This window comes from Telmatherina bonti (genome assembly GCF_933228915.1).
Source record: "Telmatherina bonti genome assembly, chromosome: 12".
Lineage (NCBI taxonomy): Eukaryota > Metazoa > Chordata > Actinopteri > Atheriniformes > Telmatherinidae > Telmatherina > Telmatherina bonti.
This window is the reverse complement of record NC_136610.1, coordinates 18472999-18486487: the sequence shown is the minus strand read 5'-3', so window position 1 is coordinate 18486487 and position 13489 is coordinate 18472999. Positions and strand designations below refer to the sequence as shown.

Here is a 13489-nt window from a genome sequence, read left to right as displayed (position 1 = left end):
TTTATCTCGTACTAATATTACAGCCCGCAATCCAAACAGAAAGTTACTATTACAACTAAACATACTGTATGTGTTTCAGTAGCTGCTGCAAAGTGAACTTCCAAATATGAGATGGTTTGTAAACAGCGTGAAATGAACTTTAAAAATACGCTTAAATTGTAAATTTTGGTTTAAAAAAAAAAAAAAAAAAAAAGATAGATTTGTGAGAGCAGCCTTTAGTAGTTCAGTCATTTATGTGCTCCAATCACAGACTTATTTAAAACTAAACGCAAAAAATTGCATCCAAATCCAAATAATGCCTGATATATTTTAATGTTATTCCATCTAAACAATCATTTAACACAAATAAATCATGTACATTTCAAGCCAGAGTCGATTTGTTTTCAGCTTCCTGCAACATCAGGCCAACAAATCGTCCCGTCTGAGTTTTCCACTGAACATGGCCACACTGCACACGTCTGACACGGAAATAATGAAACATAAATGCTTAAAGGTGCCAAAATATCTTACCTGTATAAACAAAATAAGAACAAAAAAACACAACCTGTAACGGAGACTTTTTTTTTGCTGAGAAGTCAACGGAATATTGTTTCCCATCACTGCAGAGGTAGGAAGGCCCACGTAAAAAATAAACCAACTTAATGTGACTTTTCTTGTAGTCTATAGAAAGTCGGTTCCCACTTTAGGGTTAGTGGGGTGGGGAATGTCTTCAGAGGTCCTTGAAAGGGGTCCAGGCAAACAGAGAAATACTTCTTACTGTGTCACTCCGCACACTGATATTTAATAAGGAGGTCCTGTCTCTCTGGTCATCTGCAGTTCAAGACAAGTAGGTTTAAGAGCCTAAATCATAATAAAATATTATTTATTAGGTCCTTCACAAGAGACGTTTGCTAAAAGTGTAAAAATGTCGTTTTGTGGGATTTGAGGACGTGAAGAGCCCGAGAAAAGGGGTTTGGGAACCCCTGGTGTTGCTTTCACCCGACGAGACACTGAGCTGATTAACAGTCCCCTCAGGTCTCCTCTTCTTGTCAAAAAGGGTAAAGTTAGTTGAGTTCCCAGGAGAAGAAGTAATCAAATGAATAAATACAGTCAGTTCTCACTGATTCCCCGCACATGCAGACAGTGTCCATGCTGGAAGGCAGTACGCGTAGGGGTAATAGTAGGACGGTTGCAGAGAGAGCAGTGGGGGCCTCAGGATCTCCCCCGGGGTGTACTGTCTCTGGTCGTCGCGTACCAAAACTTTCACCGCCACCTTCTTGGCCGCGGGGGTTGATGCCATCAGGTCGGTGGCCATCTGCCGGCGTTTCGTCTTGTACCGGCGGTTCTGGAACCAGATCTTGACCTGGGTCTCTGTGAGCTTGAGGGAGGCCGCTAAGTCCGCCCGTTCCGGCCCGGAAAGGTACCGCTGGTGGTTGAAGCGGCGCTCGAGCTCGAAGACCTGCGCGTGAGAGAAAGCGGCCCTGGAACGCTTTTTCCGCTGCTTGGGCTGGTCCAGGCTCTTCTCGTCCAGGTTGCTGGAGTCTAATAGAAGCAGAAGACATAGACGGAACCATGCACATGACTTCACATATATGTCACCAAAACTTTAGAAAGGATATTCATCTGTGTGACCCGAATCAAAGACAAAAAGAAAAAGCGTAGTCTATTTGTTGTTGTTGTTTTTAACTTTTTCAGCAAACAAGGTGCACTGAATTTAAAATCTACTGGCAAATATTTTCTACAGGAATAAAAAACATACTATAAAATCACATAGTCTATGCGGGAGTTTTGTGATTGTTTTATAAAACTGTCTTTAACCCATGAATATTCGTGCGTAAACGTAATCCTTCCTGCGTAAAAGTGAGCAGGATGTGTAAAAGGTTTTACAAACAGGCCTGATATCCCACAATAATACAGCGGCAGGACTTGTTATCACTCTCCCCTGTTGTAACACCAATACAAACGTCTGTATTAATGACAGACCCACGTAACCTGAGCCAGAAATGCTTGTTTTAAAGACATGCGTTTCTTTCTCTACGTTTCCATATAGCACAGATCAGTCTGGCCTACTTACCCGTGGCATTATTGGGCTCGCTGTCACTCTTCACGTTCTCCGCAGCCGCTGACTCGTGGTCCGTCTCCTCCTGCAGACTCTCCTCCGGTACATCAGACGCTGGGTCTGCGTCCTTCTCCAACTTGCAGGCGGCTGGAGTCTTTCTGTCATGATCGTCACTGAGTCCAGAATCCGAGTCGTAGCTTTTCTGATCGATTGGCTCACACGACTCGCCGTCATTTCTCCCGGACTCTGCGTTCATTTCCCCAAATATTTTCCAGCACGCCGTCTTGGAAAAGCACATGTCCAAATCCGGTAAATGTCTGCACTCGTCTTTTTTGTTGAGGATAGCTTGGATTGAGAAAGGCATCAGCGAGTTACCTCGAACGGCCATTTTTCAAAGGCGGCGACGTCTGCTCGGTCTTTTTTTTTTAGTTGAATGTAATTAGTCCAGGAAGAAAATGTCAGTTCATCCACATTTTAGGTCACTCCTGTCGAGGAGCGCTGCTCTGGTTGAACTTTTTTCCTCCAGACTTGTTTCCTGGTCGTATCCCCGCTGGAGATGCCGTGAAAAGTTGCTGCTACATCCGCAGACACGATGCTCCTCCGCAGCACAGCCCTGCCATCAGCTCCGGCTCTCTCCAGACTCCGGCCCTTTTCACCCAACTTTTCTCTTTTTTCTTCTCTTTTTTTCAAGCATACACTCTCACCTGTGAGTGACAAACATTCCGAGTCTATTCCTATTGGTCCAGAGAGGAGGAAAGCCTTTTTATGATTGGCCACTGTAAACGACGTCACGCTTCTTTCAGTCCCGGTGGGAAAAAGTTCAGAAAAGTTTAGAAGGTTTTCGCTGCTTGTCCTTACTGACATGCTGGTTGTAAACCCCTCAGCCATAGGTCTACTTCAGATTAAACACAAACAGGTAGCTGAATAAAGTGAATGTTTGCATGACTAAACAGTGAAATGATACAGAAGGTCATTTAATGTAAATTTTCCTTCACGTTAATGAACCAAACTCGCACTGAAATCCATGAATGTGTGATGAAAGTCTGAGGTGTCAAGAGAACAGTCAGGCCACAACCGAGACAATAACCTTCGCCCCCCCTTCCTTAAATTCCTTAAATGTAAAGTTATGATGACTTTATGAAAATATCTCACAAACTTTAATTGCTCCTCCTCATGACTGGATTTTATCTGGTAGCTACTATGTTGGTACAGCAGATACTTACAGATTCATTCTTTCTTCTCTCCCTTTTCTTTGTCTTGTTAAAATCCATAAGGTCGTCGAAGTTCTCTCTCTTCTCAGCAGAATGGTAAGAGCAGGTAGGTCTGAGCTCACGAGCCCACATGCGCTCAGACTTCTCACTTCGTTTCAAGTTGTGCTTTTTTTCATATTAATTTGACTGAGCATCTAATTCTTTACAAGCTGCTTTTATGTTAGTCTCCATACTTGTTAATAACTTCTTGGAGAAAAAAAGTAGATAAAAGACTTGATAACGTTTTAAGAGAATATTCAGTTGTTATTTCTGAGAATTGATTTTCCGACTGAAATTGTTGTTTGTTTTGGTTTGTTTCCTCCTAGATATCAACCCATGTTTATCTGTCTAAATATGACCATTTAATACATTATTATCGTCCAAATGTAGTTTGTTCTGGCCCCTGTAACAGATGTGAATTGGACAAACATCTGTGCAGCAGATTTTACCTGTCTGTCTGCTGACCTGATCCGCGTCATAACATCTCCAACAACTCTAATATTATATTATATTTCCAGAAGGGTGCTGGACTGAGACTTGCAGTATGTTCAAATCATAATCCCAATCAGTTTACGCTTAAAAAAATATCAAGGAGCATGGAGTATTTTACGCTTTTTATTTTTATTTAACTGGCATCATCACATCCGCTTGATTCCACCTGTGAACTTGCTGCTTGTTTATAATAAATTAAATGGATCAATTAGTTAGAATTAAACGGCATCAATTAAGATAAGGAGATAGTATCTTGTGTAATATTTACTTTTTACAGCGAGGAGCTCAGTTGTCTATTAATTTTATTATTATTATTATTATTATTATTATTATTATTATTATTATTATTATTATTATTAACAAGTAATTCAAAGGGTATTAGAAGGTGATCTTAGAAAGTGATAATGACTGTATCTGCAAAAGTAAAGTATTATCTTTTTAACTGCATTTCTGTTTCGTAGGATTGTTAAAATAATTAAAAGTTTCTCTTACTCTTTATTTTTTATGGAAAGAAAGAAAAAGAATTGTCAGTATTATAGGCTATTCAGTGGAATAAATTAGTGGAATATCTTTTGCAACTGTAAAAAATGTCTGCCATGAAATACAGACAAATTAATTGTCTCATATAGAGACGAGCTGTGAGGATCACGTGGGCCACTGCTGCTGAAGTTAATATGGTGGGCAGTATTAACAAACAGAAAAATGTTAAACAAGTCTCATAATTATACAGTTAGGCTACATAACTTGTTAAATATGTCATGCAATTATGTAATTATATTAACTTATTTAGACACAAATCTATAAACATTTGGGCGTTTCTTGCCTGCATGTACCATCTAGTGGTCACAGGAAATACCTTTTTAACCTGACTTCTAGTGTCAGAGTTTTACTATTAATAAAGGAGTGACTTTCATATGCAATAAAATATGGACGTCTTAAAAGCAGTCTTATTTAAATATGCAGACTCGATCCGCTAAGTCAATAAAACAAATGGAAAAAAGATAAACAATATTAATCACTAAATAAATAAAGAAATGATTAAATAACTGAATAAATAAATAAATTCTGTGTCAAGTTAAAATGATGCCAACTGCGGGATTAAATAGTAAATAATGACGCATCGAGTTTTCTGGTAAAAATTGGTGTCCCCGCAAGCAATGAATATTTGAAAGGGATGAAAAACACAAACCACCAATACACCTGGATGTCTTCACACTTCACACACCTTGCTCTTGTTCTTTTAAAAGCTGCTTATTCCACACAAGGCCAGCACACAAGTTGTGGCTACATCGCACACTGTTTTGTTCTCCTGTACAGTTTAACTTTCACCTCTGTGTCCTTCCTGCATTTTCCTCCCACATTGTTGAGTTTCATCCCAAAAAATCAGCCTCAATTGCCCCTGTGCATGGTTTTATTCTGGGAAAAGTAGAGAAAGAATTAACAAAAGTGTGCCAGCTCCTGAACAAAGAGAGTGAATGTGAGCCCATCGCTGTGATGCCCAGCGGCTCTGTGGGCTGCTCGGTGTTTGTCTAACCACACTGAGAGGAAACGCATCAGCCAGAAGGAGCTGGAAGTGGAAGCAGCAACTTGGGTTTCATTCAGGCAAGATTAAGATAATTCTATGAGGGACTTAAATGTTTATTAATTTACTTATAAAACAGCTGGAAAATAAATGGGATGTTACCGGAACTTAGTCAATGGAGCCTGTAAGAAATCACTTGTAGAAGCAGCAGAATATTTCCTGCTGGCTGAAATTAGCTGCAAACAAGATCAATTATCAATCAGTACAGCACAAGATTTTTTATTTATTTATTTATTTATTTATTTTTATGGGGGAATTTGTTTTAGATGTTTTAGTTTGTTGGGTTTGTTGTTTTTATTTAATTACTTTTTTTAAACCAAAGAATGAAAATAATTCCATCTTTCTCACTAATAATGCCTCCCTGTTTAATAATTCAATGAAAACACCCTGATCAAAGTAGCCAAGTATGAGACTGTTGTAAATGTTGTAAAAACTTAATAATTAAATACACTGATAAAATATGTGGCACTAAATATGGTTTACCATATATGACAAATCATTCTTAAAATATTAAGCTACAATATATATATATATATATATACACACACACACACACACACACACACACACACACACACACACACATATATACATATATATATATATATATATATATATATATATATATATATATATATATATATATATATATATATATATATATATATATATATAGTAGCTTAATATTTTAAGAATAATTTGTCATATATGGTAAACTCAATGATTAAGCTCTTGAATATGAGACTGCTGTCTGTGATTTCTTGCACAAATTTACAGCTGTGAACACTGGTTTTAGAAGAAATAATTAAGTAATATCTCCTGCAATGTCCTCGTGTGAAAATTTTTCTGCTAATCCTGGTGAAAAGTCCTCATCATTATGATGCCAAACCCCCTCTTGTTTGTGTTGGGGGGCAGGGGTGTTGGATGGATTGTTACTTGTCGTTGTAAATAAGTTGGTGTGTTTGCGTGCAGACTGGCTCCCTCTGCTGGTGAAGGTTGAGAACCCGCTGCTACAGAAAAGGTGAAGTGGAAACATGAGATGTTCATTTTATAATAGCTGTGCCGGGAAAATGTATATTATGTACTTTTTTTCTGTCCATAATAGTATGATTTCTTAAAATAGCCGGATATATTCTTTGTCTGCTCACCACAAATGCAATTCTGAGGCGAGATTTGCACCCGGTTTCCAGTAAAGAATTCAACTTTAAATGGCATATTAACCCATTAGACTTGCCTCCACCCTCCTGCCTCTTTCTTTAACTTTAATCTACTGTGTTAAACAGAAATCTTGCCTGATGCAGCAACATGTCAGTTGCCATGGTAATATCTCTGTTTCCCCTCTTGAGCAGGGTGTTTATGACAGATCTTTTTTTTTCTTGTGTGCTGGTATGAAGAACGAGGCACCCACCCCTTCTTCTTATTGCTGCCAAATTGTGTTCAGATGGAGCAATACATGAGAAGGCACTGCCAAGAGTCATTTGCCGTAAATGTTCCCAAACGCCCTTTAGATTTCTCATCAAACATCAGATCCACCATGATAGCACCTTTAATCAACCTCAACATTGGAAAGTGGAAGGAGAGGGAAGAGATGGAAAAGGGAGGGGAAGGGGGTTACTGCCAGCTTTAAGTATGCTTTTAGTCTCTGACGTTACGATTGAACCCTCTTTCCCAAAGAAAAACTATCCTTGCATGCAATTGGGCACAAAATGTTAAAGCCCTTGGGGAGAGAACACTTAATGCAGCAAATGGAACCAAGACTCAAGGAGAGAGCGGGTCTTCTGTCTGCTGGAAGCTATTCCAAACATCTCAGCAATGGATATATATATATATATACCAGAGCACACAGGAGCAGGAGTGGGGGATAGCCTGCTGTTACAGTCCAATTAATGTGTGTAGATAGCACAGATGTGATTTATAGTTTATTTTCAGCTTTGCCGTGCTGACAAACGAGCCTTCATCCACCTCTGGCATGCAACAGATAATGCATGCAGCTCAAGCACATCATGAAAGGCTTCTCGGGTCTGAAGGGCCTTTTGCTGCCTATAGTTAGAGCTCTGTGACCTGCTCTTTTCTCCTCAGCTCACATCCTTCAAAGCAGCAGGCTCTTTCAGTGGTTTCGTGTCACATGCAAAATACCGCTTTTGAGCAAACGAGTGTATGTAGTTATGAAAACTTCAAGGACCATTTAGAAATTCTTAAGATATTATGGACCTTTTCTTTTTCAGGCGGTGAAGTGGGCATCTCAGATTGCAGCTGCAGCTTCTGGCTCAACAATCCAAGCTCTGCATTTATCTCTCTTGGAGGTGTTCTGAGTACACAGGCGCATTGTCCGCTAATGCATTCACTGTGTTCTGGATGAATTGATTATCTCCATGACAAAGGAGGAACATTTTCAAATGTCTTGTTTTGTCCGACAGTCCACAGCAGATATATAATTATCTGTTGATGAACAAAACACAGAGGGTCAGGAGAGCTCACTTTTGGCAAGTTGGGGTAAAAAATTACTTTTTAAAATCAGCTCAAACAACATTCATGTGTTTGATGGTGGTGTCAGCTTTAAGGTATTCTAATGTCAAGAAATCACAAGAACTGACTAAATGTTTACGTAAAAACTAACCTTGAAAACTACATTTTAATCCAAGCTGAGTGCAAGTGTAACTATTGAGCCAGGAGCCATGATTAATACGGGACTGCTAAAACTATTTAAATGACTGAATCACTGGGAAACTAAAAACTATAAAGCTTTGAAGATACGGAATATATTGATTAACAGGAGCAGTTTTCTGTCTAATTTGGTTTTTTCATTCAGTTTGATGAAAGAACAGAAATGTAGAATTCAGCTAAAACAGTTTCAAGTTGTTGAATCTGTCAATGTGCATCTTCGGGAAATTATGTTCAAGTGGACTGAAACAAGTTTTGTCAAGTATAGAGACAGGTGACAAATAAATACTATAAATCTAAATATGTCATTTCCAATGGACATGTACAGTTTTTACATAGTAATCCCTTTTTCTTCACATCAGTTTTTTGATATTACTGGTTTTACTAATGTACAACTGTACAGTTCTGTGCAGCTGAAAAACTCACACTCATGTCTTACCTGGATATTAGTTAAACCATCTAACTATTTGTTTTCTACTCATTATTTCTTTCTTTGGATCAATAAAGTAAGTTTATCTGCTAATCTAAACCCTGAATTCAAACATTTAGAGCAGGGTGTCCAGCTCTGGTCCTGGAGGGCCACAATTCTGCAGGTTTTCCATCTGTCTCTGTTTCACCAAACTCAAACTCATCACTCATTATGCAGGACGTAATTGGCTGTTGGAACAGGGATACATTGGAAACCGGAAGGACAGCAGCCCTCAAGGACTGACTTTAGGCCCCCTGATTTAGAGGATCAATTGGTTCTATTTGGGAGTAGGGCAATTAGTTTGGAGGGGATGCATCTCTGACTAGTTTGATGCATGTAAAATGATGTGTTTAACACCACAACTCCGTTCAATCAAGGCCTGAATGTGTTATGTGTTCGTATGTTGAAGATCCATGCGCCTGTTGTTAAGTCAGGAGAATCATGAGGAGTCAGACAGAAGTGAAGACCAAGACAGTGTGTCATGGAATGAGCGGATATTTCAGGCTAAAACACCTTTTGTCTTCATGGAAACTATCAGAAACTTAATGACTCATTTTAAAAGATTAAAGGACAAGGAGTTTCTTTGAGGTGGAAAAAATTATTGACTACAAAACAACAAAAGTATAGCATGATTTATGACTAAGTAATTTCCTTTTTGTTTACTGCTTGTTGGCTGCTAACTTACAGAGTTTTTGTCCTACAGTGACTAAACAGACATGTTTGCAATAAGCAGAGACTCTGTTCATGGTTTTTCTTGCAGTGGAGAAATAAGCAGTAACATAAAAGTGGACAGAACTGATGATAGTTGGCAGTTCTTGGTAGACTCTTCTCATTGAGTTTCTCCCCTATAGTTTTGATCTTCTACATGTTAGAACCTGTGGTTCCCAGTGTACGCAAAAATATTCTGTACTGTATGTATCTGTGCACAGGGCAGGGCTGTAATGAAGAGAAAGTTAAGATAAGTATGTAATGAAAAAAGAAAAAAAAACATTTCAGATGTGTGAAACATTCCCTTTAAAATTGTCACACATAAACAGAAAAGCTACTCCTAACCATTGCAGCATCATTTAAAGGCCTTTCTGTGGTTTGCTTTGCTCGTTGAAGCTAGAAATCCAACTTCAGTGATGTTTTCTAAAAATGATAAGTACAAACATACAAAGTTTTCATGACTTCACACAGTGCTGACATACTGCAAACAGTATGGTAAGAAAAGAAACATTTTTCTCCACTCTGGTGTGTGCGTGTGTGTGCTGCTGCCTCAGCTGCCAGAAGTCAGTTCACATCTCAACTCAAGTGCAGAACTGTTTCAATACTGCAAAAGCATGAAAAAAAGAGGAGCCATAAGACTCTAAGCCGCTGCCCCTCCCTGCTGCCTGTCGCTGGCGATTTGTACGACTTTTGCATGAAACACTTCTGACGTTAAACACCTGTTAACTTTTATGTCTTGTGAGAGGAGTGGCTGAATGGCAGAGCATTATATTCAGTGCCAGCAAGCCAAGCCAAATCCCTAGTAGAGGAAAGACCACTCCCAGAGCAGAGAGGCAGCAGCAGGAATGAGTGAGCCCTGCTACTCTAGCAGCAGGCTGCAAGAATCCCTTCCACTCAGATGCAAAAGTCTCCTCTATTCCACTTGACAGCTGTGTGAAACCGCCATCTTTCCACAGCTCTGCTGCATAAACTGCACCACCTGCAGACCTGCTGAGGGGAGACGGGAGGGAAATGTGAGGCATGTTATGTAGTAGTTGTCCTCTATCAGGGTTTTCTGCACAGACTACATCTGTTTGGATGCCCTCATGATTGGACCCTCCACAGTACAGAAAACCTGAACCAAGAGTCTTATATTTTCAGAACTTTTATTTTTCCTCTTTTAGGGTGGCGTCGGATGTTGTGTCCACTTACACAGTCCAAAACATCAACTGTACATCTCTGAGACAAATATGGCACATTATATTGACTTCAAACTATTATAACTATAACTCCTGGATTATTCTATCTGCACTTTTACATTTCAGACCATGTTGGGGCCAGTATTTGTGTATTTTGAGTACAATCTTTGGAATCTGTGAATGCTGTAAAAGATTGGAGTCCTTCCTCGTCTGTCCACCTTTCAGTCATGTGACTTACAGATGGTTTAAAAAAAAAAAAAAAAAAAAAAAGAGGCACCCTTTTTCAAGATCTTAACAAACAAGACCCTTCTGTTCTTCAATGCTGTCATCTAAAATTGGTTTCTCTTGATACTTGCCGTAGTCCTGAAAACAAAAACAGGTTTAATCTAATAGATAAATATGGAACGAGCAATAATTTCATGTCAAAGCTGAACTTCAAAGACCTTGTTTTGTCGATACGGACAGCCATTTAAAACACAAAGATGAATCTATCCTGTGCAATAAAAGAAAAGAGGAAATTACTTCTTCAGTAAAATTAATCTAATCATCCATTATAGGGGCATCCATTAATGAATTTGAACATTTAATTGAGTTTACATTTCTTACATATTTAAACTATTTTATAAAAGCAATGATTAACTTTTAACATTTCTGTGGTGAATACAGAAACTGTACATTTGTATGATCTGTAAGCCTAAATTGTTTTGTTATGTCTTTTAAATGATGACAAGTAGCCATCATATTAAGTCATTCTTTCAGATGCAGTCCCAGTGAAGCTTAACAGTCCTGGGAACAAGTTAAGAACAAGTAAAGTAGTCAGTGAGGAGGCTTTGGTTCATCAAAATTATGCATCTGTCCCTAAAAACTTTTTTTCTCCAAAGCTTAAGAGCCATGTACTGTGGGCATCGGAATGGACAGGCCATTGTGTAGGAATACTGACTGATCAGGAGGTGGTGCTTTTATTTTAACAACACCAACAGTCAACAGGCGGTGCACAACAGATAATCTGGCAGCAAAACGATTGAGCTTTTTGCCCCTTTAAAGCAGTGGTTATCAAACTTTTGGAACCACAACTCCCATCTAAATGTCCCTATTCAACATCCCTCACAAAAATAACGCCACATTCAGGTTTACATAATATGTTTTTTGTTTTTTTTTTTACCTGTCCAGCATCTCAGCATACAGAACAGCAATCTGCGTGCCATATTTTTGCCAGACATATTTGCTCTGTCAAGGGAGACATCTCATGTAAATAGCTGCCCTTGATAATCTGAATATTTTTATTGTTATGATAATTATTTTATTTTATTTATTTATTTATTTTTCCTTTTATCATTTTGCAATCATCGTCAGTCTTGATATGGCCGAGCTGGAGCTGGCAGGGAAAGAGGAAAAAAGAGGAAATGAAAGGAGGAAAAAGAGAGACAGAAAAGAAAGGCGTGTCTAAACTGCTAAAGTTACAGTATTTGCAAAACAATATAAAGTACTGAAAAAATACAACAAGACAAAAGTAGGATAGTGACAATATTCAAAAACAGACAGAAAAATGAAAAATAAAGGTTAAAAAAAAAAAAGTAAATGAATTAATAAAATAACGATTACAATACCAACCATTATTAAACATACCTACAGAGAGTCATCAGCAACATTTAGTAGGAAGCAGATGGGAAGATGAGCGCTTTGTGGGCGTGCACGTGTGAGTGTTTAACCTGTGATCATGCAATCAAAGATCAGCTGAGTGCTTGTAGGGGAGCACGACCACGACCCGAGGCGTAGGGGAGGAAGCCAAGGCCCCCAGGGCCCGGCAAGCCCACCGCGCACAGAGCCCGGGCAGGCAAAGCAGAGAGAGCCTCCATCCCCCGAGCCCAGAGCAGTGGAAGCCTCCAGGCAGGCGCCACCCGGCGCCACGAGGCAGGGGCACCGGGTAGCACAGAGAGCCAGCAGCCCACAGGCCCCAGGACCACCCGTACCCCCCGGCAGAGCCCCGGCCAAGACCGAGCGGGCCCCGCCTGCCCAGAGCAAAACCAGAGCAAAACCCACTGTCCCCAGCCCCCCCACCCCACCCCCAGCGACAGCCGGAGCCGGAGGACTGCAGGCCCCAGACCTGAACTCTCCACATTCACACACCCACACACACTTATGCAGCCAACCAGAGACCCTGCTGGCCCCCTCATGCGGCCCAGGCATCGCCCAGGTCAGCACCAGGCCCGCCCCCCATACCCCGAGTGCTCCCCACGAAGAGGGGGCATAGGAAGACCCCTGCCCCCCCACCTGCCCGCCTGTGTGATGTGTGCATGGGTGGGTCGTGGTTGTAGTGCAAGTAAAAAAGGGGTGGCCCTGGGGTGGTGGGACCAGCTGCTGCCAGACAGCCAGACCCACCCTCCTCAGCATTCCCTTGTTTATGTGAGTGTCTGTGTGTGTGTGTTAAGTGTGTGTGCTGCTTGTGTAAATGTAATAGTGTCTAAGTTGTGAGTAAAATCGAGGGGAGAAAGACCCCAATGGGAGGGGATGGGCAAGGGCCACCGCTGTAGCTCCTGTCCACCCCCCATGGCCAAGGCGCCTGTCCCCTCCAAACCCTAAATGTATATTGGTGTCTATGTTGCAATTAAAATTTAGTGGGGCAGGTGGCCACCGGGGTCCATCGGAAAATGCCCCTTAGGGTTCCCGGGACTACCGACTTCACCCGCCCCACCGTGCCCTATATGCTGTATGTATGATGTCGGGTGGCGGAAGAGGAGGGGGGCATGGGGAGGGGCACAACCAGGGGAGAAGGACTCCTCCCCTGGGCGACCAACTCCTCAGCTGGGCGCAGTAGGTGCCCCCACCTCACCGGGACAGCCCTAGGGCAGAAGGGCAAGTCCTGGCCCGCCAGGTGCTGCAGGAGGAGGCACCCTGGTTGTCCCCCCATCCTCGGCGGCCCAGCACCAACACTCCAGGGGCCGGAGAGTCCCCGGTTCCCACCCAGACATCCAACACCAAGACTGCCGCCGACGGGAGGAGACAGAGCCAGAGGGAGGATCCCCTCCGGCATGGACCCTATTCCCCCCCGACGCCCCCCTCCCCCCACCCCTCCCTCTACCAACCCGCACCAAACCCCATCCCTCTACGGAC

The 13489-nt window shown here is 41.3% G+C and overlaps 1 protein-coding gene across 1 annotated transcript; it reads right to left on the bottom strand.

The window, feature by feature from the left end:
* Positions 1 to 1096: 1096 nt before the first annotated feature.
* nkx3-2 (NK3 homeobox 2) lies at positions 1097 to 2426 on the bottom strand (the record flags this gene model as incomplete). The annotated part of the gene is made up of 2 exons (XM_079250275.1): positions 1097 to 1521; positions 2054 to 2426. 2 exons carry the CDS (start codon positions 2424 to 2426, stop codon positions 1097 to 1099), a joined length of 798 nt encoding a protein of 265 aa, XP_079106401.1.
* Between the last annotated feature and the right edge of the window lie 11063 nt (positions 2427 to 13489).